This window comes from Babylonia areolata, chromosome 9 (genome assembly GCF_041734735.1).
Source record: "Babylonia areolata isolate BAREFJ2019XMU chromosome 9, ASM4173473v1, whole genome shotgun sequence".
Lineage (NCBI taxonomy): Eukaryota > Metazoa > Mollusca > Gastropoda > Neogastropoda > Buccinidae > Babylonia > Babylonia areolata.
The window spans coordinates 44,172,637-44,200,278 of NC_134884.1; the positions used below are offsets into that span (position 1 = coordinate 44,172,637).

At 42.0% G+C, this 27,642-nt stretch overlaps 1 protein-coding gene across 1 annotated transcript in view; it reads right to left on the reverse strand.

Annotated features, from left to right (window-relative positions):
• Positions 1-10,829, reverse strand: part of LOC143285652 (phagosome assembly factor 1-like) — a 51,266-nt gene extending 40,437 nt beyond the window's left edge. The window contains exons 1-3 of the mRNA XM_076593048.1: positions 10,652-10,829; positions 8,320-8,402; positions 2,756-2,839 (exon numbers count right to left, since the gene is read on the reverse strand). Coding sequence (XP_076449163.1) covers positions 2,756-2,839; positions 8,320-8,402; positions 10,652-10,715 — 231 coding nt within the window. The 5' untranslated portion in view covers positions 10,716-10,829. The remainder of the gene's footprint in view (positions 1-2,755; positions 2,840-8,319; positions 8,403-10,651) is intronic.
• Positions 10,830-27,642: the final 16,813 nt, after the last annotated feature.

The following is a 27,642-nucleotide window of genomic DNA, read 5'->3' on the forward strand; positions in this document are numbered from 1 at the left end:
AATCAAAGATGGGAAATGACAGAAAGAACGATAGAAAGAGAGAGGGGGCGGGGGGGGGGGGGGGGGCAAGACAGGCGAAAAGGCGCAGAGAGAGAGAGAGACGTGGGGGAGGGGGGGGGGTTGTGTGTGTACATTTAGAGACAGCGATGGAGGTCAGAAAGGGGCGGGGTAAGGGTAGGGGTCGAGAGAATACGAAAAGAAAAAGCAGCAGAAGAGGGGGGGGGGGGGGGGGGGAAGAAAGGAGAAGAAGCAAATACCACACCACGACTCCGCTCAGTAATAAGACGATGGTCACAGCACACACACACACACACACACACACACACACACACACACAGAGAAAGTGAAATGAGAGTAATCTTCGGGTCGGACCAAAAAACAAAAGACGGCATTAGCCAGCGCCGAAGTGAGAGAGAGGGGGAGGAGGGAGGAGGAATGGTGTGAAAGAAGGATGGGGAGAGAGGAGGGGGGGGGATGGTAGAACCGGGGGGGGGGGGGGGGGTGATCAGGAACGGGCCGACAGCTGCAAACAAAAGCCTCACACTCAGCCCAAGGGGACTTCTACAAGGGAGAGAGAGTGGGAGAAAGAGAGAAAAAAAAAGTTGTTTTTTTCTTTCTTCTTTTCTTCACTGTCCAACTTGTATTCGTGGAAGAGAAGGAAAAAACTGAAGAAAGAGGAAAAAAAGAAAAGCGAAGGGTGAAAGGGGAGAGGGGGGTGGGAGGTCATTTTTCAGTGTCCACGAGGGTCAACAATCAGCGATGGTCTTTTCTTTTTTCTCTCCCCCCCCCCCCACTCGCCCCCATCCCCTCACATCCCTCTTAGTCTTCATGCACACACCTCTTCCCCCCTTTCTCCTCTCCTTCCATCACCCCCCACCACCACCACTACCATCACCACCACCCACTACCCCCCCCCCCCCCCACCACCACCACCCCTCTTTCTGACACACACAAGTCTTGGGCAGTTGGATGGCCTTGAAGGAGGCAACAGCAGTGGTGTGACCCGACTTGTCGCTACTCAGTTATGAGCAGGGGATGAAAAAAAACCATGATGTTGTTGATGATGACGATGGTAACAATAATGAGCATGATGATAATAGTACTAATGATGATAATAAGAACAATAATACATGATAATAATAATACGGGGGTTAACATCACAGTACCCAGAGAATGTTCAGTCATCGTCATCTGCTTGCTCAGTGGTGGAAACTCATGATGAAGACGAAGTATTGGAAAAGAGAGTTCGGACTTTCATTGTTATGTTCAATATGTCATGGTATGCTTGTTCTTCATCCTTCTGTGTTTGTGGCCTGTGACTGATTCCCCCCCCCCCCCTCCCCCGCCCCACTCCCTCCCTCCCACTCCAATGATGTTCATTGTTCGTACTCTGGGCCCCTGTGCAAAGAGGTAGAGCACATTATAATGCCCATTATTATTATTATTATTATTATTATTATCCTTATTACTATTATCATTGACGGGCGCAACAGCCAAGTGGTTAAAGCATTGGACTTTCTCTGAGGGTCCCGGGTTCAGATCTTGGTAACAGCGCCTGGTGGGTAAAGGGTGGAGATTTTTCCGATCTCCCAGACCTGCTTATGCCTGAACCTCCTTCATGCAAGCAGAAGATCAAAAACCCATGTTAAAGATCCTGTAATCCATGTCAGCATTCGGTGGGTTATGGAAACAAGAACACACCCAGCATGCATGCCCCCCATAACGGAGTATGGCTGCCTCCATGGCGGGGTAAAAATGGTCATACATGTAAAAGCCCGCTCGTGTACAAACAAGTGAACGTGGGAGCTGCAGCCCACTAACGAAGAAGAAGATTAGCATCATTATCATTATTAATATTATCATCATTATTAACATACAAGCTAATCCACATATGTCAGCTGCCGTGACTGACAACTGGGTGGATGCAGTTTCACTCCAACAGCAGAGATGACCGTGTCTATCTCCTACGTGGAGCAGAGCATGCTGTTGGTTCAAATAGAAAGACTGTGACCACACAGTCAAGCATCATCCGCTTCACAAACGTGTCTTTTGGAGCGTTACTCCTATTTCCTGACCAACAGGCAATACTACAGGTGTCTGTATCTCTCTGGCCTGCATTGACAGTAGCTCACAAAAGGAAGCTTAGAGTTGTCAGCCTTGTCAAATAGTCCCAAACCAAAATGGACCTCCATAACAGCATCATCATCAATGACATCTCCATAACCATCATTTCTCATCTAATATGGAAAGCCATTTGGAAAATGTTTTCCTGATCACCATTTGAAGCGCATAAGTTAATTAGTTTGCTGACTCATTCTGGTTCAATAAGCAGTTTACAGTGTAAACATTTGAACTGGAATGATTCGTTCTCATGTGAAAAAAGAAATGCATGCCTGGCGAAACCGAATACAATAAATAATAATGTTTTCCTGTTCCAGGAATCATTCCGTAAGGTTAAAAAAAAAAAAAAATTAATGACTGAACCTGCCAACACAGAGAGAGAAAGGGAGGGAAGGAGGGAGGGAGACAGAGGCAGGCGGGGGTGGGGGGGGGGGGGGGGGAGGGGGACAGCGGGAAGAGATGAAGGGGGAAAGAGAGAAAAAGCAAAGCAACATGAAATGAAATGCTATTTAATTAGGGTAAATAACCTCGGCATATATGCATGTGACAGAAAGAGAGAGAGAGAGAGAAAGAGAGAGAAGGAGAAAGAGACAAATACGCAGAAGGAACACAACATGAAGCAGTAAGTACTGACCTTGAGTCGTTGTGAGACGGGATCAAAGATGAGGCGAATGCCATCCTGAGACAGGTTGAGGACCAGGTCCATCTGTAAGGGGTTCTGGAACACACAGACATGTTCTCAATAAACATCCCCTTGTTGGGTGCTGTGGCCAAATGGTTTGAATGCTGGATTCTTGCCAGAGTTTCCTGAGTTTAATCCCCAGTTTTGAACCACTGGTGGGCTGAGGGTGGAGTTTTTCTGATCTCCCAGGTCAACATATGTACAGACCTGCTTGTGCCTGAACCCCCTTCATGTGTACACACATGTAGAAGACAAACTACACATGTTAAAGATCCTGTAATTCATCTCAGCGTTCGGGGAAGGGGGGTGGGGGGGTATGCCTTATGGAAACAAGAGCATATCCAACATGCACCCTCCCAAAATTGGAGTATCAGTATGGCTGCCTAAATGGTGGGCAATAAAAACAACAACAACAACAACAAGAGAGGCAAGGCCTTCAAGACTCACTTGTGATAAATTAAGTCCCCTAGCATTAATTACAGAGTAATTTCCCTTCTTTACTATCTGCACCAAAATGTTTGCAAAATAAATAAAACTTCCATGCTGAGCAAAAGAAGTTCCTGTTTGAACAGCAAATGATAATAATGACTGCTCTTGTTGTTGGGTCAGAATATCAGATCAAAGTGCCAAGTTCAGAGAATACAAAAAATATAAACATAACAGTAAATGCAGTTTGCATATAATTAGGCTTCATTATTTATTTTTTTGTGCCCATCCCAGAGGTGCAATATTGTTTTAAACAAGATGACTGGAAAGAACTGAATTTTTCCTATTTTTATGCCTAATTTGGCGTCAACTGACAAAGTATTTGCAGAGAAAATGTCAATGTTAAAGTTTACCACGGACACACAGACACACACAAGTGAGTCAAAAATGTCATACACATTAAAAAGCCCACTCCTACAAGTATGCAAGAGAACATGGAAGTTGCCACCCACAAATGCAGAAAAGAAGAAACATTTCTTTCACGGTCAATAAAAAACATTTTGGTTTGCAAACTTTCAAGGCATCTCTGTTTCAAGTTATTCCCTTTTCATACTAGACCTGTCCTTCAGACAGGCAAGCCTGGATCAGTGGATGTGACTTAGTGTGGGGAATTCAGAATGAGCTGAGTGAGAGTAACATAACTGACATGGTGAGGATGATGGGGTACCAGGTATCAACCAAAAAACACAAGACTGTCCATGAAACATTTAGGTGTCTCTCCCTGGGAAAAGTGGCACTACAGTGCCACATCACTGTGCATTTTGTTTCTTCATGCTGAAAATCCAAACAATTCATGGTTGACAACAACAAAAATAACATGCACTCCAAATCTGATGCTAGCCATCTTTTTTTCTTTATAATCATTTACTTCATCATTTCTGGTGTTGGTAGGCTGAAAAAATATTCAAATATGCCATGACAGAAAATGTCAAGTTATGTGTATTTTCTTTGTGTTACACATGGCAATGGGGACTATAGGAATGTGTGTGTGTGTGTGTGTGTGTGTGTGAGAGAGAGAGAGAGAGAGAGAGAGAGAGAGAGAGAGAGAAGAGAGAGAGAGAGAAGAGAGTGTGTGTGTGTGTGTGTGTGTGTGTGTGTGTGTGTGTGTATGTGTGTGTTGGTATCTGCAACATGTATAAATGTGTGTTGTTGTTTTTTCTCCTTTTTTTTGTTTATTTAATTCTTTATCATTAATCTTATCATTTATTTTATCTTATTTCAAAATTTCATTTATTCATCCATCTTTTCTCCCCCTCAAGTCCTAAGTGCATCAGGTTATGTTTCTAGTCAGGCATCTGCTGAGCAGACGTAGTGTTGCCTATGGATTTGTTTGAACGCAAGTACGCCTCCTTGAGCTACTGAAGTGAATTTATCTGAACTCACTGTTGTTTCAGAATGATGCTCATTTTTGCTCCTGGTGCAAAGTACTGGATATTTTTCAGTGTCCCAGAACTAAAATCAATCTGGCAAGCATCTGTTGTGGCACATGTGGTCACTGACTACTTGTGAAGTTGTTAAAGTTATGTGTATCATGTGATGTTTTTAACATGATCATTTTCAGTTAATGTTTTACCCAAACCTCGGGCAGGCATGGCCTTCATGTTGGGTTTACCCTAAGGTCAGACATCTCCTGTTTTTCTTTTTTCTCTTTTTCTCAAACCAAATGTGGTGTAGCATGTGTAGACCGTCAGTTTGCACACTTTGCCACCGCCTTGAAACTTAAACTCACATCATACTTGTGTATCTGTATATGTATATAAATTACCCTTTCTCTTTAAGAGTACAGAAATGTTGTACTGGTTTTCTACTTCTTCTTCTTCTTCATCTTGTTTCATGTTGTTTTCAACACTGAATAAATAAAAGTAAATAATGCATCAATTTCAGTATGTGAGCATCCCAAGAACTGAACACAGCAACAAATCTTAGCTGTGCGTAAAAAATACAAAATTGTTGAGATTCAATTCTGCCTTTAATTGTTATGAATTTATAACAGGGGTGTGGTAACACTAACAAAAAAAAGTAACATACTGGGAACTGTGCTAGGAAAAATGGAGCTCTGTTAAACACATCAGAACAAGGAACTCTGGTGAAATGCACAAATGTATACATACAGGAAGTGAGAACACAGCATTCATTCACACGTTACATTCATTCACACACACACACACACACACACTCACACACACACACTCTAAACACACATGGCAAAGGGAAGCAAGCACTCAAAATGTATGCGACAAGGGTCTCTCAAATACAATACAGGGGTTTCAGAACATGGGGTTGGTGTCAGTGCAAGAGGCTGTGATATGGGCTTCTGATGAAGTGAAAGACCAAGAGACAAACTTCAACTTATTGAACAACAGGTGCTGTGAGAAAGATGGAAAGAAAAAAAAACACAACTACACACACACACACACATACACTTGTAAACAACCATTTGTGTTGCACCATGAAAACTGGGACTAATCACACACACACACACACACACACACACACACACACACAGACACGCACACACGAGTCCTGCTGTTATTATGTTTGTAACTGCAAGTGCATGCTGCACACTAACCTCAGTTTATTGTCTCATCGCAAAAAACAACAACAAAAAACCGAGAGTGAGTGTCCACAGGTTTGAGTATGGACCAGGCCAGGTTGCATGAGTGAACTTAGCAGCACTAAGTTTGCTTATCATTAAGAATGTTCACAACCCCACGGTAAATTCCAAATACTTAGGAACATTCTTAACTTGAAGCAAACTTAGTGCTGCCAAGATCACCTCATGCAACCTGGCCCTGGTCCATACTCAAACCTATGGACACTCACTTTCTTGTCAGGCGCGATACTTCAAGACTACCACACCACATTTTGTTGTTGTTGTTTTGTTCGGGCTGTTGAACTGTTTGTTTTTTCTCCCAGTGCAATGGCCTGTTTCACTATCAGTGGAAGCCCTGTAATCCTAGAGAACTCTGATAACAAGGATCACTTGGTCTTGGTTCACACAGCGCACAGACTGAGCACAGCTCTTTTGGCCTTTTTTTTCTTTCTTTCTTTCTTTTTTTAATGGTTTCTTTTCTGGGGGTTGACAACAACAGTGCATTGTCATAGATTACATGTACTGATTGTTGTCCTTTGTTTTTATGCTGTTGTTTTTTTTGTTGTAGTTGATGCTTTTGTTTAGGGGAGAGGGAGTCTTCTGTTGTTTTTTGCTTTGTGTGGGGGAAGTGGAGGCAGGCTCTATCACTGACTTCAGACAATAGAGGAAATTAGTCACTCATATGGGAGAATGTGTGCAAACATGCATAGTTAATTGTATGTCATTTTACACACACACACACACACACACAGAGGGAATGGCTTAAAGAACACAAGCTTGATAACACTGAGCATAGCAACTGTACAAGTGTGCATTGACCATAACCTGTTCTGCAGGCCTCTATGGACCATACTGAGCAAAACAGTCATTATTTGCTCAATGACTCACTAACACACACACACACACACACACACCTTCCCCCTTCCCTTCTTTTATATGTGACATTAAAGCATGGAAAGTCATAACATTGACGACTCAGAGACTTTCTAGTACTACTTCAAAAACTACACAGATACAAACACATGTATATATATCTTTTTTTTCACAGATTGGACAAGAACCATACTGACCTAAGCAGTAATTAGACACTGTGCTTGAACTCTTGTCACCCCACCCCCACCCCCCAACACACACACACACACCTTTTACATATATGATTGTGTAACTGTGTGTACATACATTAACATATGATATATGCATGCACACACAAACACACACAGATAGATCCACACACAATGATTCCAATGTTTTTCCTCTTACTGGTAGAGAGCAATGTGTTGTTTGACAAGGTAAAATAAATAAATAAATAAATATATAAATAAAGGCACTGCATCAAAGGTCCCTAGTGTGTTCTGCCTTCTGGATAACATATTTCTCAGCTGGCAGACTGTTTGTTAAATCAGTTCCCAAAAAGCAATCAGGTTCTTCCAAACAGTTCATAATCACTGGTTATGCTTTTTGACCACCATTTAATGATTCTTCTGGCGAAAGCTGATGCATCATTCTCTCTCACTGTGTGTGTGTGTGTGTGTGTGTGTGTGTGTGTGTGTGTGTCAGTTATAGAAGTAACGGAGGTGGTGTGTGTGTGTGTGTGTGTGTGTGTGTGTGTGTGTGTGTGTGTGTGTGTGTGTGTGTGTGTGTGTGAGTTATAGAAGTAACGGAGGTATTGATGGTGGTATGAGAGTACACATGAGACAGAGACACAGACAGATCTGAGTGTTGACTGACTCTTCAAAAAAGGCATAAAGTTCGAGGGACAAAAAGATACAGACAGAGACATGGAGAATGTGAGAGATGTGTTTGTAAAAATTACCACCATTCAAAAATTTATATATTATGTTTGAGTGAGTGAGTGAGTGAGTGAGTGAGTGAGCGAGTGAGAGAGAGAGAGAGAGAGAGAGTGTGTGTGTGTGTGTGTACATATATCATGAGAGACAGACAGAGAGACAGAGAGAGAGACAGACAGGCTCAGAAGGACAAACAGGCTAACAGATGTAAAAAGAAAGACAGCAAAAACGACACAAAATACAGAGATCAACATTCTGACAGACGAATTCATTTGCAAAAAAGAATGAACCACTTTCTACTTCATCAGTGAAACTGAACACAGCCTAAACTGATTTTGAAAAATGGCTGTAACCTGTACACACAAACACTGCATTTAGGCACACACAAATAGTCACACTGAACATGGTTTTAACACCTACACCCACACACACACAGTGACACGCAGACACACACACACAGAAACACACAAAGACACACACACACACAGTGACACCCAAACACACACAAACAACCCCCCCTACACACATACACAGACCCTTCACCCCCACTCCACCCATCATGATGCACACACACAGACACAGCCCCCCTAATTCCCCCCCCCACCCCCCGTCTTCACAGTCACACACACACACAGAGTTCTGCAACTCACCTGGTCACTGTACCAGACCTGCACCCCCTTGATGAACCTGTCCTGACGGCGGAGAATGTTGACTGCCTGATAAAACGGCATACCTAGCAACACACACAAAAAAAGCACATGTGTTAGCATGCAAGCCAAAATTAGCAGTGACTCCAAAAATATCAGAATGATTATGCACCCTGGCAGGACACACACCATGATCCTCCGAATAAGAAATATCACATGAATGGTAAAAATGCATCCTGACAGTACAAACACCATACCTCTATGAGACAGAAAAGCAAGCCAGCATCACATACAATGATACATTGATACACAGATAATTTTTGCACATTTTGCTGCATGTAACTGCAAAGTCATAGCATGGCAAAGAGCACTGGATAACAAGCAATATAATGAATAAATTGAAAGGTAATTTTTGCTCTTTAAACAAAGGTACACACCTTCATGTCAATGCAACTAAACATAACCCATCAACTTCCCAAAGGATGTTTTCTATTTTGTTAAAGTTCTTATAAATTTACATGTTGTATACAAGCTAATGGGTGATTCATTGCAACCAAAGTATATTTACTTCAAATATAAAATGCCCACTTTCAGTTTTATCCTACTCTGAACTACTAGCCTGATATACTGCACTTGATGTTGGAGAATGTTAACGATTCTGATCACAGGCGTGATAGGTTGTGATACTGTTGCACATATGATATCATATGCAATCAACATGAACAATATCAACAAAAATTAGACATTGTCTTAACATTCCACACACACACACACTAAAAATAACACACACTAACACAGAACAACACACACAGTAACAAAGACACAGACACACATACACACACATGTATGCGCAAATGCACACACGCACACACATAGTGACAACAAAAACACACATCCACACACACACACATACAATCTTTCTAAAACTTGAGACCAGAGAAAAGTAAGTGCATGCAACTTGGAAGCATCTCTCATTTTTTCCCAGATCCCAAGAGTGGGTCTCCAAAGCGGGACAGGGGAATCATAAGAAATAGCTATGCTTCTGTGCTGTAGTTATCTCAGTGAAACAATACAATTCTGAGTTCAAAACTTAAATCAACATCAGTTCATAGTAAAACATTCGCAACTCTCTCTCTCTCTCTCTCTCTCTGTTTTTTTCCCATCCTCTTCTTTTCATGGGCTAGATGAAAAACAACAACACTGTAACAGATTCCTTGCCTATTCTATCACTGTATCAGTAATATACTGATAAAAATTAAAATTTCTTCATCTTCTCTCTTTCTTTCTCACTTCTACTATTACACAGTATTATGACCAGCTGAATTTATTAATGATTCTGTTGACTGATGCACACCAGATATATTTCATTTCCATTCCAAGCCCACCAAAGCCTGACATGGAATACAGGATAATTAACATTCATTTTCCTCTTTTGCATGCATACACATGAGGGTGGGGGTGGAGGGTCCAGCACTAAAATGTCAGTACATCTAATGCCCTGTAACTGCAAGATGGGGGATATCTCAACTCATTAACAGACACAGCCAGTGTTGGAATAAAAAGCATGCTTCCAATACTGAAAATAACTTATCACATAATACTAATGTAAAGATTTGTACCAAGTTTGACAAAGAAAACCCATAAAAAAAATAAAAGAAGCAAAAATCACACAACCAATACGACTGCATGTGTTATGTGCATGTACTGATGTAATAGTCAAGATGACAGACTGGTTAAGTGATTATTATATCCTAAATATCATGTTAATTATTGTTATTGGTGCTAGCAGCTGTGTATAGCAATACAATTCTAAGACTGCAAAAAGTAAAAATCATTCTGACTCAACTTTGTGTCACTTATTTATAATCAATTAAACAATTACATCATAAACTAAGTTTCTCTGTTTTCAAACCTGCAGCACAATTCCAAGTTCAAGCTGTACAAACCCACACTTCAAAATAAGTCCTTTGAAGCATTATAACACGTAGCATAAATATAATAATATTTGTTCCAATGCATCATATGCTCTTAACTTTTTCATTCATATTCATCAAAATACCAATCCATCGATTTTTTGCCTGCGAATAATCTATGAATCTGAGTCATGGAACTTCATCCTCTTAACTGTGTTTAAAGATTTGATCTGTAAATTGGTTGTCAACTTTTCAAGTTCACCAAATACTTGAGATTACTCCAACACATATATTAATATTATTGCCATCCAATGACCTGTGACCTCTGTTGGTACATCTTATAAGTCGATTAAACAGACAGCTGATGTTCGTGACGTTATGCGCATAAATAGAAGATTCAGCAAAACCAGGTCAAAACTCACCAAGAATAAATTCCCATTGCTCGTTTCCAAGCGACCTTTCGGGGACGACTTCTAGATCGAGCATGACTACGGTGTCTGTAGACAAATCATACGATTTCAGTTATATGCAAGCTCCCTCCAAAGTCATGTTCATCTATGTTCGAAGTCACTCACAGTCTCAAAAGCTTCGTCAACGCCATTTTTGTTTTGTTTTTGACAGCCTCCAATGTGGTTTCTTAAAAAAATTAGATCGGAGCTTCGTTTCAGTTTCCATGTTGCTATCATGCAAAAAGGCATCATAACAAAAGCAAGTATTCATCTTAATGAGATGGGAAAATATATGAATATACTCGCATATTCATATTTTGTAAATGCTTAAGTTTTTGGGTGACTTTGAAATAATGTTGTCGTTGATCACTGCAGCCCTTTTTCCAGTTTGACTTTTCGTTCTTCACACCCGCAGAAAGTTCGTCTGCTTTGCAACGTTGTCCTACCCACAACACACCAGACGTAAATAAACCTTAAAGTGGCACACATGTGACTTTGTCGAAAACAAAGACCTTGTATGTTACTATGAATGTAGGTCGTCGTCAATGACTAAAAGCTGCATACCTAATGAGCTTTCGGTAAATTACGAGTGAGAGGGAACAGATCGCTTGTAAGTGTCGATCAAGAAAGAACTGACTTTCCAAATGAAAGGTAATTCGGTCGAAACCTGTCGGTCACTGACCGTGACATTTGCAGACCAATGGGTTGTTCACCTGCACCATGTGTGGTGTTTTTGTTTATTGAAGTATGGATAACACGCTTCAGGTCGACTTCTGCCTGTTCAGTATAGATGTATAAACACTTTTATTGTACTGACCGATTTTTTTTTTTTTGATTTTTTTTAATCATTTGCTCTTGTGCATTACATGGCTGCTTTTGTTTATTTATTTGTGTGTTTTGGTTACTTACAGCTGTTGCTTGGTCTGCTTCCACTACGAGTCTTCTGCGTTCATACATCCCATGTCATTTTCCGCATGTGACTTCGCCCATGTAATGTAGTGTGTGTGTGTGTGTGTGTGTATTTGTGTGTGTGTGTGTGTGTGTGTGTGTGTGTCTGTCTGTCTGTCTGTCTGTCTGTCTGGTGTGTGTATGTGTATGTGTGTGTTTGTGTGTGTGTGTGTGTGTGTGTGTGTGTGTGTGTGTGTGTGTGTGTGTGTGCCAGTGTGTGTGTTCATTCTTTGATTTATTGGTCAGTCTAATACCTTTATATGATATTATACGTCTGTCTGTTTGTACACGTTGTGCCACGGTGTGTGTGTGTGTGTGTGTGTGTGTGTGTGTGTGTGTGTGTGTGTGTGTGTGTGTGTGTGTGTGTGTGTGTATGTTCGTGTCTTTGTGTCTCAGTGCCGGTGTGTCTGTCTGTGTCTGTGTTTTTGTGTCTCAGTATCAGTATCAGTAGCTCAAGGAGGCGTCACTGCGTTCGGACAAATCCATATACGCTACACCACATCTGCCAAGCAGATGCCTGACCAGCAGCGTAACCCAACGCGCTTAGTCAGGCCTTGAGAAAAAAAATATATATATATATAAGCGTACATACATAAATAAATAAATAATAATTATGATGGGAAAAAAAAGGTAGTAGTAATGAAAATAATGATAAAATAATAATGATAATAAATAAATAATTAAATAAATAAGACAACAATGATGATAAATAACTAATAAATATAAAACATGAAGACACACATTCACACATACACCCACACATGCATAACAGATATGCCCCAAAAACGCAGTTTCATAGATATGAAAGCACAGTCAAATACATATAAACGTACATGAGCTCCAACACACACACACACACACACACACACACACACACCCCACAAATTTCCCTGCACCTCCTCTACCCCCTCCTCCACACACTCGGAGTTTCTAGTCTATGTATCGCAGCTTCCACGGCACACACACACACACACACACACACACACACACACACACACACACACACACACAAACAAACACGCACACGCACACGCACACACACACACACTCACACACACAGATGAACACTTACTTGTACAAGAACACACACACACACGCCCATATCTCCCACCCCCAACCCCACACACATATATACAAAGATATATATATAATATATACGTTCCAATATCCTGATGCTCCCACAGTGTAGGCATGCATACACTCACATACCTCATCCTCTATCTCACCTCCTCCCTGCACCCCCACCTCCCCCTCACACACACACACAACACACACACACACACACACACACACACACACACACACACACACACACACACACACATGCACAGAACTCTCCTGACACTTGTGTACACTTACACTCTCACGCATGCACAAACGCACTCAAAAACACAGACCCACACATACACACAAACACACACATACACACACACACAGAGGCTGCCACTGATTGGCCGCAAGAGGTATGGGAAAAGATCTCTGATGCCAAGAATGTGGCGTCTAGTGTGTTGCTCAGTCTACTGTATTTGGAAAAGCCCACAGAGACTCTGTTCCGTTTTGAAGAAATTTGCGCAATGTTGGTTTGGAAATGATGCCGATATTTGTTTGATTTGCAAAGCATCGTGCTCTACCTTTCATGTTAGACTTACGGCCGCTCCCGCTCTCTGCTTTTATTTCTTTGAGGCGATCGATGGTGTGATGGCCTGGTACCTGTTCTTTTTGATATTCTTTGACTTTTCTGAGGATTTCCGATTTTCCTAGATGGAGGCCTCTCGTTGGTGTTGCGTTACCAGCAAGTCTGTCAGCTCGCTCATTTCCCTTAACTCCTGCATGTCCCGGGCAGTATGACCATGTGAGTTTTTTTTATCTGAAAGTTGCGCATTGCCTTATGCCACTCTGGGCTTCCCATTCCGTTTTCAATTTTCTGTATGAGGTTCATTGAGTCGGCATGTTGGTTTCCGGGCGTATGGATGGACGATAGCCACTGTAGGGCATGTGTCACAGCTTCAACTTCCATCGTTAGGCTGGAGGTTGTGACTTTGTAGGCAGCATTCTCTTCCCTAACTGTTTTTCCATTTTGTTTCGCAGTGAATCCCCAACCGGATTGGTCTTTGGTGACTGAGCCATCTGTGTATATGATGATGTCCTCTTCTTTACTGTTTTCTTCTATGAGTAGCTTCACTTCCACATCAGTTTTGCCCTCTGGCCATTCCCGACAATGTCTTCCTAGAGTGGGTGAAATGGCTGTGTTGAATAGATGGTTGAGGTTTTCGGGGTTTTTCTCCCATTCTTTTGTTTCTTTCAGGTCTTGTAGTCGGCATACTAGCTGGATTGTGTCTTCTGCTTGCCCCATCCATGATCTTCCTCGCCCTAGACGGCTGCCTTTTGGTTCTTTGACTGCGTCATGCAGTGGGTTTTGAGGGTTTTCTAATGCTTTGAAGTAGGTCTTGACCTGTTCTAACTTGTTTCTGGCCTGCACTGAAGGAAGGTCAAGCAGGTATCGCATGGTTTCTGTGGGCGTGTCTTTTGTTGTTCCAAGGATCAGCCTCATAGCTTCATTTTGTACTCTTTCTAATTTTAGGAGGTTGCTTTGAGACGGTGTTGTTAGCCCAAGTCCGTAGTCGATCACACTGAGGACGAGTGATTGGTATAGCAGGAAGAGGTGGCGTTGTTCAATACCTTTGGTTGCCATTGCCTTTAAGACTGAAAGGCCTTTTTTGCATTTGAGAACAGTATTTTCCGCATGTTTTCTGAAGGTCAGCATCCCGTCGAAGTGTATTCCTAGGTAGCGTAGGCATTCAGTTTTCTCGATCTGAATCCCATCGAATGACACAGAAGGTGGTGCTTTGCTCGCGGTTCTGTTGTTCAGGGTGCACAGCAACGTTTGGGCTTTCGCTGGATTGATGGAAGATCTCAGTACATGTATACCCTTATGTCTGTCATGCCTGTGCACATGTAACGATGTGGGTTTTTTTTTGTTTTGTTTTTTGTTGTTGTTTTTTGGTGTGTTTTGTGTGTGTGTGTGTGTGTGTGTGTGTGTGTGTGTGTGTGTGTATACAACTGAATGTGCGAACCACACGCACACACATACACACGCGTAGAGAGAGAGAGAGAGAGAGAGAGAGAGAGAGAGAGAGAAAAGCGCCTTATTTCTTCTTATTATTCAGTTCTTCTTTCTTTCTAACTTCCTTTCTTATCCTTCTCTTTATCGAAAAAAAAGCAACATTATCTTCTTCATTAAGAACAAGGAGATCATCATCATCACCATCACGAAGTGGAGATTTTTCACACAGTGGTCGTTTTGCAGAAAAAGACATGCAGTTGTGCCGTTAAACCAGTCATCATCGTCTTCTCCATCATTAACACCAAGAAGATCATCGCTGACAATCATCACCACCACCATCATCATCACGATCATCATCAACATCATCATAACTTCTTCTTTCTTTCTTTCTTTATCATCTTTAAAAAGTCATTATCTTCTTCGTTAAGAACAAGGAGATCATCATTGACAATCATCACCGCCATCGTCATCTCGATCATCATCATCATCATTATCATCACTTCTTCTTCAGCAGCAGCAGCAGCAGCAGCAGCAGCAGCAGCACTGAGCATCTTCTGTTTGAGGAAGAAGAGATGTTCTATGCCGCGGTCGCTGTGCAGTGAACACCTGCAGTCATGCCGGCATGATGGTGAATGACTGCCCACGGTATCATGTAGGGACCAACGTCAGAGGGAGGCCAATGACAGTCATTGACGGCTTGCTGTCATCCTCGTCACCTCACCCCCACACCCTGTCCACCTGTGAATCAATACCCACACCCGCCACTGCATGCCACCCATTACATGCTGTCATCAAGGCGTCAATGGTGAACGCGGCTAATTGTAGTGACGGTACCCGCTATAATGTGACTTGGGATGGTACCATCAGCCGCAGCAATCCGGGTCTCCGTCAAAGAACGGGCGCGTGTAGGCCTCGGGCGAACTGAGGCTACCCTGGGGCTGGGCGGAGAAAGAAGAAGAAGAAAGCATTGTGTTTTTGCGCTGATCTCACTAGCCAGGCTGCATCAAATTTCGCTACGTCTTGTTTCTCTGTCTCTCTGTTTCTGCCTCTCTGTCTCTGTCTGTGTGTGTGTCTCTGTCTTTCTGTCTCTGTCTCTGTCTGGTGTGTGTCTCTGTCTCTCTGTCCGTCTCTCTCTGTCACTCTGTCTCTGTTTCCCTCCTTCCATCTTCTTCTCAAGCTTGACTCTTCAAAAGTTAACCGAGCTTTGAGTGACCGAGAGCTTGCGTGGGTGTTGTCCGCGCTTTTGTTTTTGTTTTTGTTTGCTTGTTTGTTTTATTCTTTTTGTGAGGGTGGAGGTGTGTGTGTGTGTGTGGGGGGGGGGGGGGGGGGGTAGGGGGGAGGGGGGTTCGCCGGAGGGGGGTATTTTGTTTTGTAGTTTTTTTGTTCGGAGTTATTTTCGTTTAGATGCAAAGTAGACTGCTGTAGACCTATTCTTTATCTATACGTTTTCTGAAAAACCGTCAACATCCCTCAGTCATCTTCATAAATGAACCATATTTATGACAGCGAAGATAATGTTATACTGGCACATGGGACTGACATATATTGAGCCGGAGAGAGAGCGAAAGAGAGTAATCAGTATAATGCTATTGATTGGAGGCTCCAAGGCTCGTGGTATACCTATATTTAGTCTTGAGGTATATGCCATGGCGTGTGTGTATATGGCAATCAGCGTAATGCAGTCCTGTAGTGGCCCCGTGCGACCGGCTGGACCATAAGCAACAATTAATGGCAAGTCAATATAACGTCGTAGACTAGACAGTGTGTCCAAGACCTGAGTGTCCGGTCAGTGGCTTCGTCTATTATGCAGAGTGCTGTCTGGACCTCTTGCCATCTAGGGTCTGGTGTTACATCCCGCGATGTTGCTGCTGTATGGCCGAGACGGGCAGAGACTGATGTGTCTTCGTGGTGAATCAGTCGGCATGCAGATATACTTGACACCCTTGTGCCCTCTCTTCATTTTATTATTATTAGTAGTAGTAGTAGAGGTATCATTATTATCAGCAGTAGTAGTATTATCATTATCATTATTTGCCTTATTTAATTTTTATTACATTTCAAACTATTCGCGCATTTGTTTATTTTGTTTATCAGTTTTGTGGCGATGTTTAATACAAACCTAGTGGAGGCTGTCAAAGCCTGACTAGCGCTTTGGTTCATGGGGGGAGGTCAGGCGTCTGCCCTTTGTTTCATTTTTCAGCGGATGTGGAGTAGCGTATATGGATCAGTCCGCACGCTTTGACACCGTCCTGAAGCTGAAACTAAAACTGAAAGTTTTCAATCGCTTGACCGCTGAGTGTGTTTGTTTGGTGTTCTTTTTTTTTTTTTTCTTTTTTTTTCTGTGTGGATCTCTCTGTCTGTCTGTCTACCTGTCTGTCTGTCTGTATGTCTGTTTCTGTCTGTGTCTGTTTCTGCCTGTCTGTCTGTCTGTCTCTCTGTCCCCCCCCCCCTCTCTCTCTTCATTGCAAGACAGGGGAGGAGGATGGAACGCATGACTGTGTAACGTCGGTCATAAATGGGATTTTTGCTGTTTCTGTCCGTCGGTCTCTCAAAGAACGTCTAAACTGTCTTCTGTTGTTTATAGATGTCTCATTAGTCTATACAATGATAACGTACATCAGAACCAATACTTGAAAAGTATTCATACTGTCTTGAATGAAATTGGATTAAGTTGTTTCTGGTTGAACCAACACAATTTTGATGTACATCCTACATGGTTCAAAGAGAAAGTAAAATGTTGTTTTAAAGATAAGTTTTTACAAGACTGGTATAGACATGTTGATAACGATACTATGTATATTAATTAGAGTGATGGCCTAGAGGTAACGCGTCTGCCTAGGAAGCGAGAGAATCTGAGCGCGCTGGTTCTAATCACGGCTCAGCCGCCGATATTTTCTCCCCCTCCACCAGACCTTGAGTGGTGGTCTGGACGCTAGTCATTCGGATGAGACCATAAACCGAGGTCCCGTGTGCATCATGCACTTAGCGCACGTAAAAGAACCCACAGCAACAAAAGGGTTGTTCCTGGCAAAATTCTGTAGAAAAATCCACTTCGATAGGAAAAACAAATAAAACTGCACGCAGGAAAAAAATAAAGAAAGAAAAAAGAAAAAAGGTGGCGCTGTAGTGTAGCGACGCGCTCTCCCTGGGGAGAGCAGCCCGAATTTCATACAGAGAAATCTGTTCTGATAAAATGAAATACAAATACAAATAATTACAGGATGCTTAAACCAAACTTTGGCCAAGATGCTTATTTTACAGTGCTACCAGATTATTGTGTAATTGAGTTATTTAAGTTTAGAACAACTAATTATCCTTTGCCTGTTAATAGACTGCGTTTTGACAATTTACCCAGAAATGAAAGAATCTGTGATAAATGTTCCGCAAACGACATTGCTGATGAGTTTCACTATTTGTTTGTGTGCTCATTTTTTGAAAGCATCAGACAAAAATGTTTATCTAGGTATTATAGAATCCGACCAAACACTATTACATTCCACCTATTATTTTCTGAAAAAAAAACCCACCCCAAAAGAATACTGTTAAAACTTAAATTCTTGGTTTCTGCTGTTCGCAGCTTTCTTTATTAATAGTTTGTCTATTGATACGATTTTTGTTGTTGTTGTTGTTTGTTTTAATTGATTTTTTCTGTTTTTTGTTTGTTTGTGTTATGAGTGAAATAGTACTCGTCAATGTGTATATTAAGTGATTGAACGAATGAGCCTACTTCTTGTTTTTGACATCACTTTGTATTTATTGGATATGTGTAAATGATGAACGTATGTAATGTTTCAATGCCCCCAGGGGGCACACGAAATAAACTCCTTGCCTTGCCTTGCCTTGCCTCTCTCTGTCTCTCTCTCTCTCTCTGTCACTCTGTCTTTGTTCCCCTCCCTCCGTCTCTCCCCCCCCCCTCTCTCTCTCTGTCTCTCTTCATTGCAAGACAGCGGATGACGATGGAACGCGTGACTGTGTAATCTCTGTCATAAATGGGGGTTTAGCTGTTCCGGTGCTCGGGAAGGGGGATTCCTCTTCAGATTACTATAAAAACTTCCGGGAGGGCTCAGCAAATAATGACCATCAGACCGGTGTCTAAACATGGCCGTGAAGATTGCCAGAAGTGTCGAATCACAGGAGAGGACAAGTTATTTGGTGTTTGGAACAATCCTCTTTGTCATTAGTGTGCCCGTGCTCAGTGATGAAAGGTTTTGAAACATACGAGTCCAAAGCCTAAACCGAAAACTGAGTATGGCTTCTTCAAGTGGCAAGGTTAAAATGGTCATACGCGTAAAAAAAAAAAATCGTATAGATGAGCGATTGTGTGAGCTGCAGAGCTGCAATCATAGAAGAAGAAGATGAAGATGTTGATGATGATGATGATGATGATGGTGATGAAGTACATAGTAACATCCAGCCAGAAATAAAAATGAATATAAGCAAATTTTGGTCTGGAAAATAACATATGAGTAAGGTTTGCTCTGGAAGTCAAACTAAAAGTCATTTATCAGCTAGCTTTTCCACACTTTGTGACTTACATTTCTGCGATCTTTTTTCTAATATTGAGTTCGTTTGTTCATGAATAATCATAGTCATTTACGTCTTTTTGTTAGTTGATTAGTTATTGATTCATGTATTACCTGACAATGCATGTGATGCTGCTCTTGAAAAAGGACAATGTGTGCATGCAAAATCATTGTTGACGGACAGACGCACTGACGCCCCCCTCTACCCCCACCACATACACACACACTGTGATGTGACACCTGCATATGCCGACACGACCCTTTATTAGAAACAACAACAGCAAAAAAAACGAACAAAAGGATTGTTGGCGAGGACAGAGGGTGGGTGTTGAGCGGAAGGGGTGGCGGGGGGAAAAGGGGTCAGCTAAGTTCAAACTACAAGTAGTGTCATCATCCGACGAAGCTGTTAACATCTGATCCTGCTCTCTGTGGCTCTACTGGAAAGGAGGCCTTTTTTTTCAGTCTCAGGGCGCCTCTGAACCAGTAATTACACCAGAGAGACCGACTCCGCCCTCCCCTGCACGCCTCCCTCCCTCCGACCCCCCACACCCGTCCTCCTCCGACCCTTCCCCCACCCCTCCGCCTCCCCCACCCCCACCACTCTACCTTCCCTCCACTGACGTTGAACCCTATCGTTGCACGGGTGCCACCAGCACTTCGAGCGTCTTATCTTGCTGCAGTTGCTTTCAATGTTTCTCGTTTGCCACGTGCGCGATTCTCTCCATGACAGTGATGCGTGACCTTTGCAGCAAAACTCTGTTGAGGACTGTAATTCACTTTTTATATATATTTGTTTATTTGGAGTGTTTAACCCCTTTTTCCGAGCGTTTTATTTTAATCCATGTTCAAGAACTAAGAATCGATTACCCACACAAACCCTCAACTGGCGGCTTATTGTAGATATGACAATGAAAAAACAACTATTTGTGTTTCAATGTCTTTTTTCAAGAGCATCATCATGGCCGTCATTAGGGAAAAAAAAGAAGAAGTAAAAACGAAAGATTTGTTTTGCCAAATATCAAAACTAGGCCCATGTTGCTGTTATTGATGCTGTCAGTGTTACAAACCATTTACTGTAACAAAAAACAAAAACAAAATAACAACAACAACAACAAAACCCACGAAAAAAAAAAGAAAAAAAAAAGTGGGATGGGAAGGAAAGACAACCCCAACTGTTCAGGTGCATGCAGTCAATGATCTCTCTCTCAGAAGAAAAGAAAAGTAAATAGATAAACTTATTATTTGAAAAACAAAAAGAGAGAAAAACGTTCACCAAACAGAGCATAACCGTGGTTATTTTAGTTTATTTCGTCTCTTCTTTCCAGATTTAAATGTAATTTGTGCTGTGCTGCAGTGCAGGGGTTGAATCCAGGGAATGATCACCAGGAGGATTAAATCAATTGTGGGTTCAATCCAGTTGGAAGCTTAATATGCCTAATGCAACTATGGGGATACAAGCTTTTATATACATATGCATAAATGTATATATATATTTTTTTTCTTTTCTTTTTTTCTTTTTCTATTTTTTTTTCAATTCCCTACCAGTTCCTCTTCAGACTCAGTGCCATGTGTTCAAACGGGAAGACTGATTGCGTCTTTGAGAGAGTGTTGTTGAAACCTAATTTTCAAACCAAATGTCTGTTTCTCTTCAGCATGTTCGATTTTTAAAATGTAATTCAAAAAGTATTATAGCTCTGTTGAATAGTTTTAAACCCAAACGAATCTCCACAATATCAACGTCATTATCATCTCATCACTGATCACTGCGAAATAAAGAAATGTTAAATTCCACGACTCGCGTTGTCATGATTTATAAAGAAATGCTAATGTGCACGGCTCACTTTGTCATGATATATATTTCCGTAACCTCTTCTCTTATATGTTAACTAACTGGATGAGACAATAAACCGAGGTAACGTGTGCAGCAGAGAAGCGCCTTTTATTTTATTTTATTTTATCTTTTATAGAGTTTCGTCCCTTGTTTAAGTGGCAGACGACATTTTATATACTTTTTCTGGTCATGTGAAACGAAAAACAGCGTGTCGAAAGACTCGGGCCCTTGGGTGAGTAAATAGATAAATCTCGCAGAACTTGATAGGAAGCTACCGTGAATTGTTTTCCAAAGTAATCTCAATCAAATAACTTGTGAAGTGTTAGGAAAGAGGGTCGAATGATTCCAAAACTGTGAAAAGCAGGCGACATGCATTGCCTCCATTTGTTAGTTGATCGAAAATTTGGTATATTTTCAACTGAGAAATTTTCCTCACATGTGTGTATCCATAACAAAGTGGTTAAGAGTTCAGATAAATCAGAAGCTGTCCTTTTCCTCATTCCTGAACACGACGATCGTTCATTTAAGTCAGTTTCAGTGCCTGAAGGAGGCGTCATTCCGTTCGGATAAATCCATATACAATACACCACATCTGCAAGGCAGATGCCTGACTAGCAGAATAACCCACATAACCGAACGCGCTTAGTTAGTCCTTGAGTGCATGTGTGTGTGTGTGTGTGTGTGTGTGTGTGTGTGTGTGTGTGTGTGTGTGTCAGAGAGTACAAAATTTTGCCAAAGGACAACACTCATGCCATATGTTCCTTTCAGTTCCCTTTTAAAGTCTTACACGTACACTGCTGTTTTAGACTGACAGTTTGAAGGGCACAGGTTGTGTTCGGAAGTTTGTGCGATATAATATATAAATCTATCTATCTATCTATCTATCTATCTCTCTCTCTCTCTCTCTCTCTCTCTCTCTCTCTCTCTCTCTATATATATATATATATATATATATATATATCTGTGTGTGTGTGTGTGTGTGAGTTGGTATCAATCAAGTTGTCATGCACATGTGGATTCCACCTGCATTCTTCACTGTACCCTTTACTGAGCTGTTCATTTAGGCCTAAGCGTGTGCCAATGCATAGTTTTGCATGGTATGTCAGTAGTAGTAGTAGTAATTTACATTTGTTCTAGCCGTCCAGGCTCTCGGGAGTCAGTGTCCAAAGTTTGGCTCGCGAGAGGTCTTCTTTGTTGCTGACTCCAGGCAACTCTGGAGTAAGTTTCAGTCAGTCTCTGGTGGCCACTCCACATTGTGATAGGACAGCTCTGTGTTCTGAGAGTTCAGGTGACGGTCTTTAGGGTGCTACCCCTGCAGAGCCTCTGCGATATGAATGGTGCTCACTGCCTCCTTAGTCTTTTCTTTGCGTGTTTGGGGGATTGTTATAGATCGTTAATTGACCTTTATTTGTCTGCTGATATCACGGTTTTTGGATAATTAAAACTTATGATTTAATCACCGAACAATCATTCGATTTTTGATCAACCCCATACACTCCCTTTTCTTGCACCCCCGTCCCCCACCAAAAGGGATACGTTTCTGCGAATGTGAACAGCTGCTGCTGTTGTTCTCCCTCCCTAACACCCCCCCCCCCATCTGTCTCTCTGTCTGTCTGTCTCTTTCTCTCTCAGTCAGTCTGTCTTTCTATCTCTTTGTCTGTCTGCATGTCTGTCTGTCTGACTCTCTCTGTCTTTTGGTGTGTGTGTGTGTGTGTGTGTGTGTGTGTGTGTGTGTGTGTGTGTGTGTGTGTGTGTGTGTGTGTGTGTTTCTTTCTGTCTGTCTGTCTGTGTCTTTCTCTGTCTGTCTGTCTGTCTGTTTGTCTCTCTTTGTCTGTCTGTCTGTCTGTCTCTTTCCAAATATCACATGAGGGTTGAGACAGTTGGAAGTGATAAGCTGTTAAGTTGTCTGCGCACAGATCACAAGACACAGACCAGACGTGACAACACGCATGTGCAAACACACGCGTGCAAACACACGCGTGCAAACACACGCGTGCACACACACACACACACACACACACACACACACACACACACACACACACACACACACACACATGGGTTCACACACCAAAGGGAATATATTTTAAGTTGACATTTGTAAAACCATCAGGTTTATTTATTGGTTTTCATTTTATTTGTATATATTTTATTTGTTTTTGTTTTTTTAATTTTATTTGTATACTTCACCTTTATCCAATATGTATATGAGCACAACAGCCACACCAACGCGAAATATATGTCTTCAGTAAGAACGAAACAATTACGAATGCAGTTTTTTAGACGTTTTTTTTTTTTTTTAATTCATTTTTAGGATACATACTTGTATTGAGAAAACAAAACAAACAGACGAAAAAAATACATGGCAAAAAACAAAGGAAAACAACAAAGAAACATACAAATAAGCATGAGCGCTGCCCTAAAAATGCAATGAACAGATTTCGAATCATTACATCAAATAGCAAATTGTATCATGAAAAATAAACACAGTTGAAGTCCAGGTATATTTTTTTCAATCTAAATAGTGCATTAGGTCATTATATCAGTCTGATTTCATCATCAATGTACCAGCCAGACACAAAACCTGCCTGGTCTTCACTGATTAATTCTGGCAGTACATATTTTATTCTGTTGGCAATGCGTGCCGAACCAATTTTACACACTACATTTAATAATGTAATCAGTCTCCAGTTTTTTTTCTGGATAAATTCTTTAGGATTTTCACCTTTTGGAATATATGTTATAATCTCTTCTGAGTTGTTAATAGTTCTTTCCTAATGACCTAACTACAAATACCCCAATTTTATTTCATATCATCATTGTATTGTAACGAATTTGTACGGAAGTCGTGATAGCCGAGGTTACAAAGTTGAACTTCCATCCGGCCTGTTAAGTGTGAAGATACCTGGAGCCTTGGCTCCTCAGTTCCCTTAATTAGTCATTATGTGTATAGCTGGTGCCTTAATTACTCTTAACATATCTACAGCTATTGCTTTAATCCCCTTGGTATGTGTCTATAGATTTTGCCTTAATCCCCTTAATGTGTGTGTATAACTGCTGCATTAATCCCCTTTTATGTGTATATGGCTGGTGCCCGAATCCTCTCCACACTAATGTATATTTAAATGCAAGATGTAGTGTTACAGATCCTGTGATGCTTGTGAGCGTTTGGCGATTTGTCACTGGAATCATTACATACTTAGCATATTCCCCGGCATCCATGACATTGGACTTTAGCTGCCCAAATGGCCAGTTTAAAAACGGTCACGCACATAAAAGCCAACTTCTAGTTCTAGAAAATCGGGTGAACGAGGAAGAAGTCGTCCCTGAAAAGAGGAGAAAAAAATCAGATATCCGCACGTGCATCAAACCAGTTGTCATTAAAATGATTAACCATGTTTCTACTCCAGTTTGAGTGTTATCGGCCTGTGGTGATCGGACTTGTTCCGCCTTATCTATCCACCATCCCCAGTCAACGAGGGTCGCCTCCCAAACTCTCACCACCGTCATTGTAGTCCTGCGCCTCCCCACAACGCTTCGATCAAGGATGCCTGCAAATGTAAACAGCACCAAACCGCCTATAACTGCCAGGCCTCCCTCCCTCTGCGCGTCCCTCCACCTCCCCATCTTCCATCAACTCCATCTACCACGCGCGCACGCGCGCGCACAAAAGGGAACATGCGCTGCTCTGAATGCCCAGCCTTGTTGACTATCTTGTCCATTGTCAAGGGCTAACAGTCTTACAGATTGCTTTTTTGTTACAAGCAAAGCGACTTACAAAGTACCCTTTTGTGCCGGCTAACAGATTTACGAGGGTGGCGCGTGAGGCTTGCTTGCTCGTTTAAATGGCCCGACACGAGCTCAAGAGCCCGGAGGCGTGCGGCCGAAAAAAGGCTCATCTAAAAAGGCCGTGCAGTTTCTGCAGGTGCTTGTCCAGCCTCGAAGCGCATGCGCGGGCGGGACAGGAGGGGGGCGCACGTGCAGAGCGCAAGGAGACACACAAACGCTTTTGTCACGTGGCACGTTGTGGACGACGTCCAGTTGTGTGGACAGGGCCGGGGGAGGGGATCAGCCTTCGGCCAGCGGCAGCTCGCTGATACTGAACCGTTTTCTCTTCCGTTCGGGAAGAAAGGGCCAATGAAAAGGGGGGGCGGGGGAAAGAAAGAGGGCGAATTTGGCGGTGGGGGTGGGGGAATGGAGCCGGGATGGGGAGGGGGAGGGGGCTTAGGAAATAGAATTGATATCACCTATCTGATCTCTGGATATATCTTTTTGATCTCAGATCATCGGTTCAAACTGATGCCGAAGGCTGTTATTTCCCTAAGCACACACACATACACACACGCACGCGTGCACGGAGGGAGGTTTGGGGGGTAGTTCGGGAAGGGGCTTACGTACATGTAGATCTACAACGTGATCAGGGTTGAGAGAGAGATGGGGGGGGAGGGGGTTAGAGTGGTAGAGCTAGTAGAAACGCTGGAACTGGGTTGGATTTTCGCCATATCTCTCTCTCTCTCTGAGAGAAAGAGAGAGAGAACAGAACATAAAAGAAATAATGTCCGGCCAATTACTATTGTTCGACATTGCTGAATCCCTGTTACATACTCCAGTAGGAGTTTCTATGATGCGATATTACGTTAATTGCTATTGCACAGATATTCACGAATTGTTGATTCCATTGTTTTACTTTATCCTTTTTCTATATACCCCCTCCCCCTCCCATTAATCACCATCCCACCCTCACCTGCCACACACAAGCACACACACATGACACATCCAATATCACTCAAAGTGGACACACACACACACACACACACACACACACACACATTAATATGGCGAATGAGAAACAGACAAGTAGACAGGCGCTGAGGGTAAAAGAAAGAGTTATATACTGAGAATACATTCCTTTTTTCTTTTTCTTTTGTATGAGCTTTTTGTCTTTCTTTATTTTTTTCTAATCAGAAAATTTAATCTGGTTTTAGTTTGCAGCACTGAGAGCCCGCACATTTTTGCCTCCTGGTTTGAGTCATACTCCTTCATAAAAGATACATGATATAAGCCGAGCGTTTAACCGCAGAAAATGATTATGTGGTGGGGGGAAATGAACCCCAGTCTCCCGCGTGACAGGGGAGGATACTGAGCACTCGTACATGCATGGTTACACACCCAGTCTATGACGAGCATGCGCCGGATCCAATTGTCTGTCTCTCGTGATGAACGCCTGCAAGTCAAAACCTCCACTCGCTTTATTATACGTCCTTAAGTGAGCAACGGGTCAATTCTATTTGTCTCAAATCATGAACACATGACACTGACCAGTGCGCTGATTTGAGCTTGATCAGGGAAGAAATGTGAGCGTGCATGGCGTTCCGTAACACTCAGGCAGGCAGACATAACAGCGCATTTCTAGTACATTTCATCCAAGCGTTGGAATACGAGCGCGACAGAACAAAACCAGTTCTGTCCAACATCATGCTGAACTGTGGCCGGTTGCAATACGAGTGCGACAGAACAAAACCAGTTCTGTATGTCTGATCCAACATCATGCTGAACTGCGGCCGGTGTCATTACGACAGCCATGCCAGGTCCAGGACTGACCAGATCTTCGTCACCCGGTGCCGTGTCCCGTCCACCACGTGAACCGCACGTGCGTGTAACCCTCGAGAGTGTTAACCCTGCCCGTTCCTTGTCAATCCTTTGTTTTCCTTGATTTTGTTATATGCTGTTTTTTCATCACTGCATTTTTATTTAGGTGCTTATCTTTCACTTTTATCTTTAACACGGTAATTCGTTACTTGTGCGAATCGCAAATATCAGACAGTAAATAATCTCCTTTGCAGTTACACATCACGCTATTTCAGTCCTTCATTTTCTGTTATGCAGATCCGAAATACAAACAAAACCAGTGATAAGAGAGAGAGAGAGAGAGAGAGAGAGAGAGAGGAGGAGGAGGAGGAGGAGGATGTTGATAGGTTGTTGTTTTTTGCGAAGACATGATGATCTCATGGAGAATGTAAAGCTTTTTGTTTGGTTTTTTTCCCCCCAGCAACATATCTTAGGGATAAAAATTCTATTAAAAAACAACAACAACAAAAACAAACCTAGTTTAAGCGAAAAAGTTACTTTCCATAGAGAATGCGGATGGCGACGCAGGTCTGAACAGAATATGACCAAAAAAACAACAACAAAAAACAAAAAAACCCAACAAAAAACAAAAAAAACACACAAAAAAAACAGCAAATAAAATGGAATCTTTCAAAGGCACAAATGAAAAGCTGAACAGCCGCTACAGATGCATAGAAAGGACTCAGATTACTTTTCCGGACAGTATAAAGTGGAGATCTTTGTTCCACCGAAGTCGTTTGTTCGACAAAAACACTTCTCAAAAGAAACTGAATGAGGTCTATCTTCGCTAAGAACGAGACAATCAGAGCGATGACTTAGAAAAAGTAACTGCTGCTCTTTAAAAAAGCGTGTAAAAGGTGAACGTGATTTCTTCGTTGACCCTTGCTCTTTGGAATCAATTTTCTGTTGTTCTTTTCCCCCTCTCTCCCAAACATCAAATACTATAAAAGAAAAAAAAAGTATAAAAAAA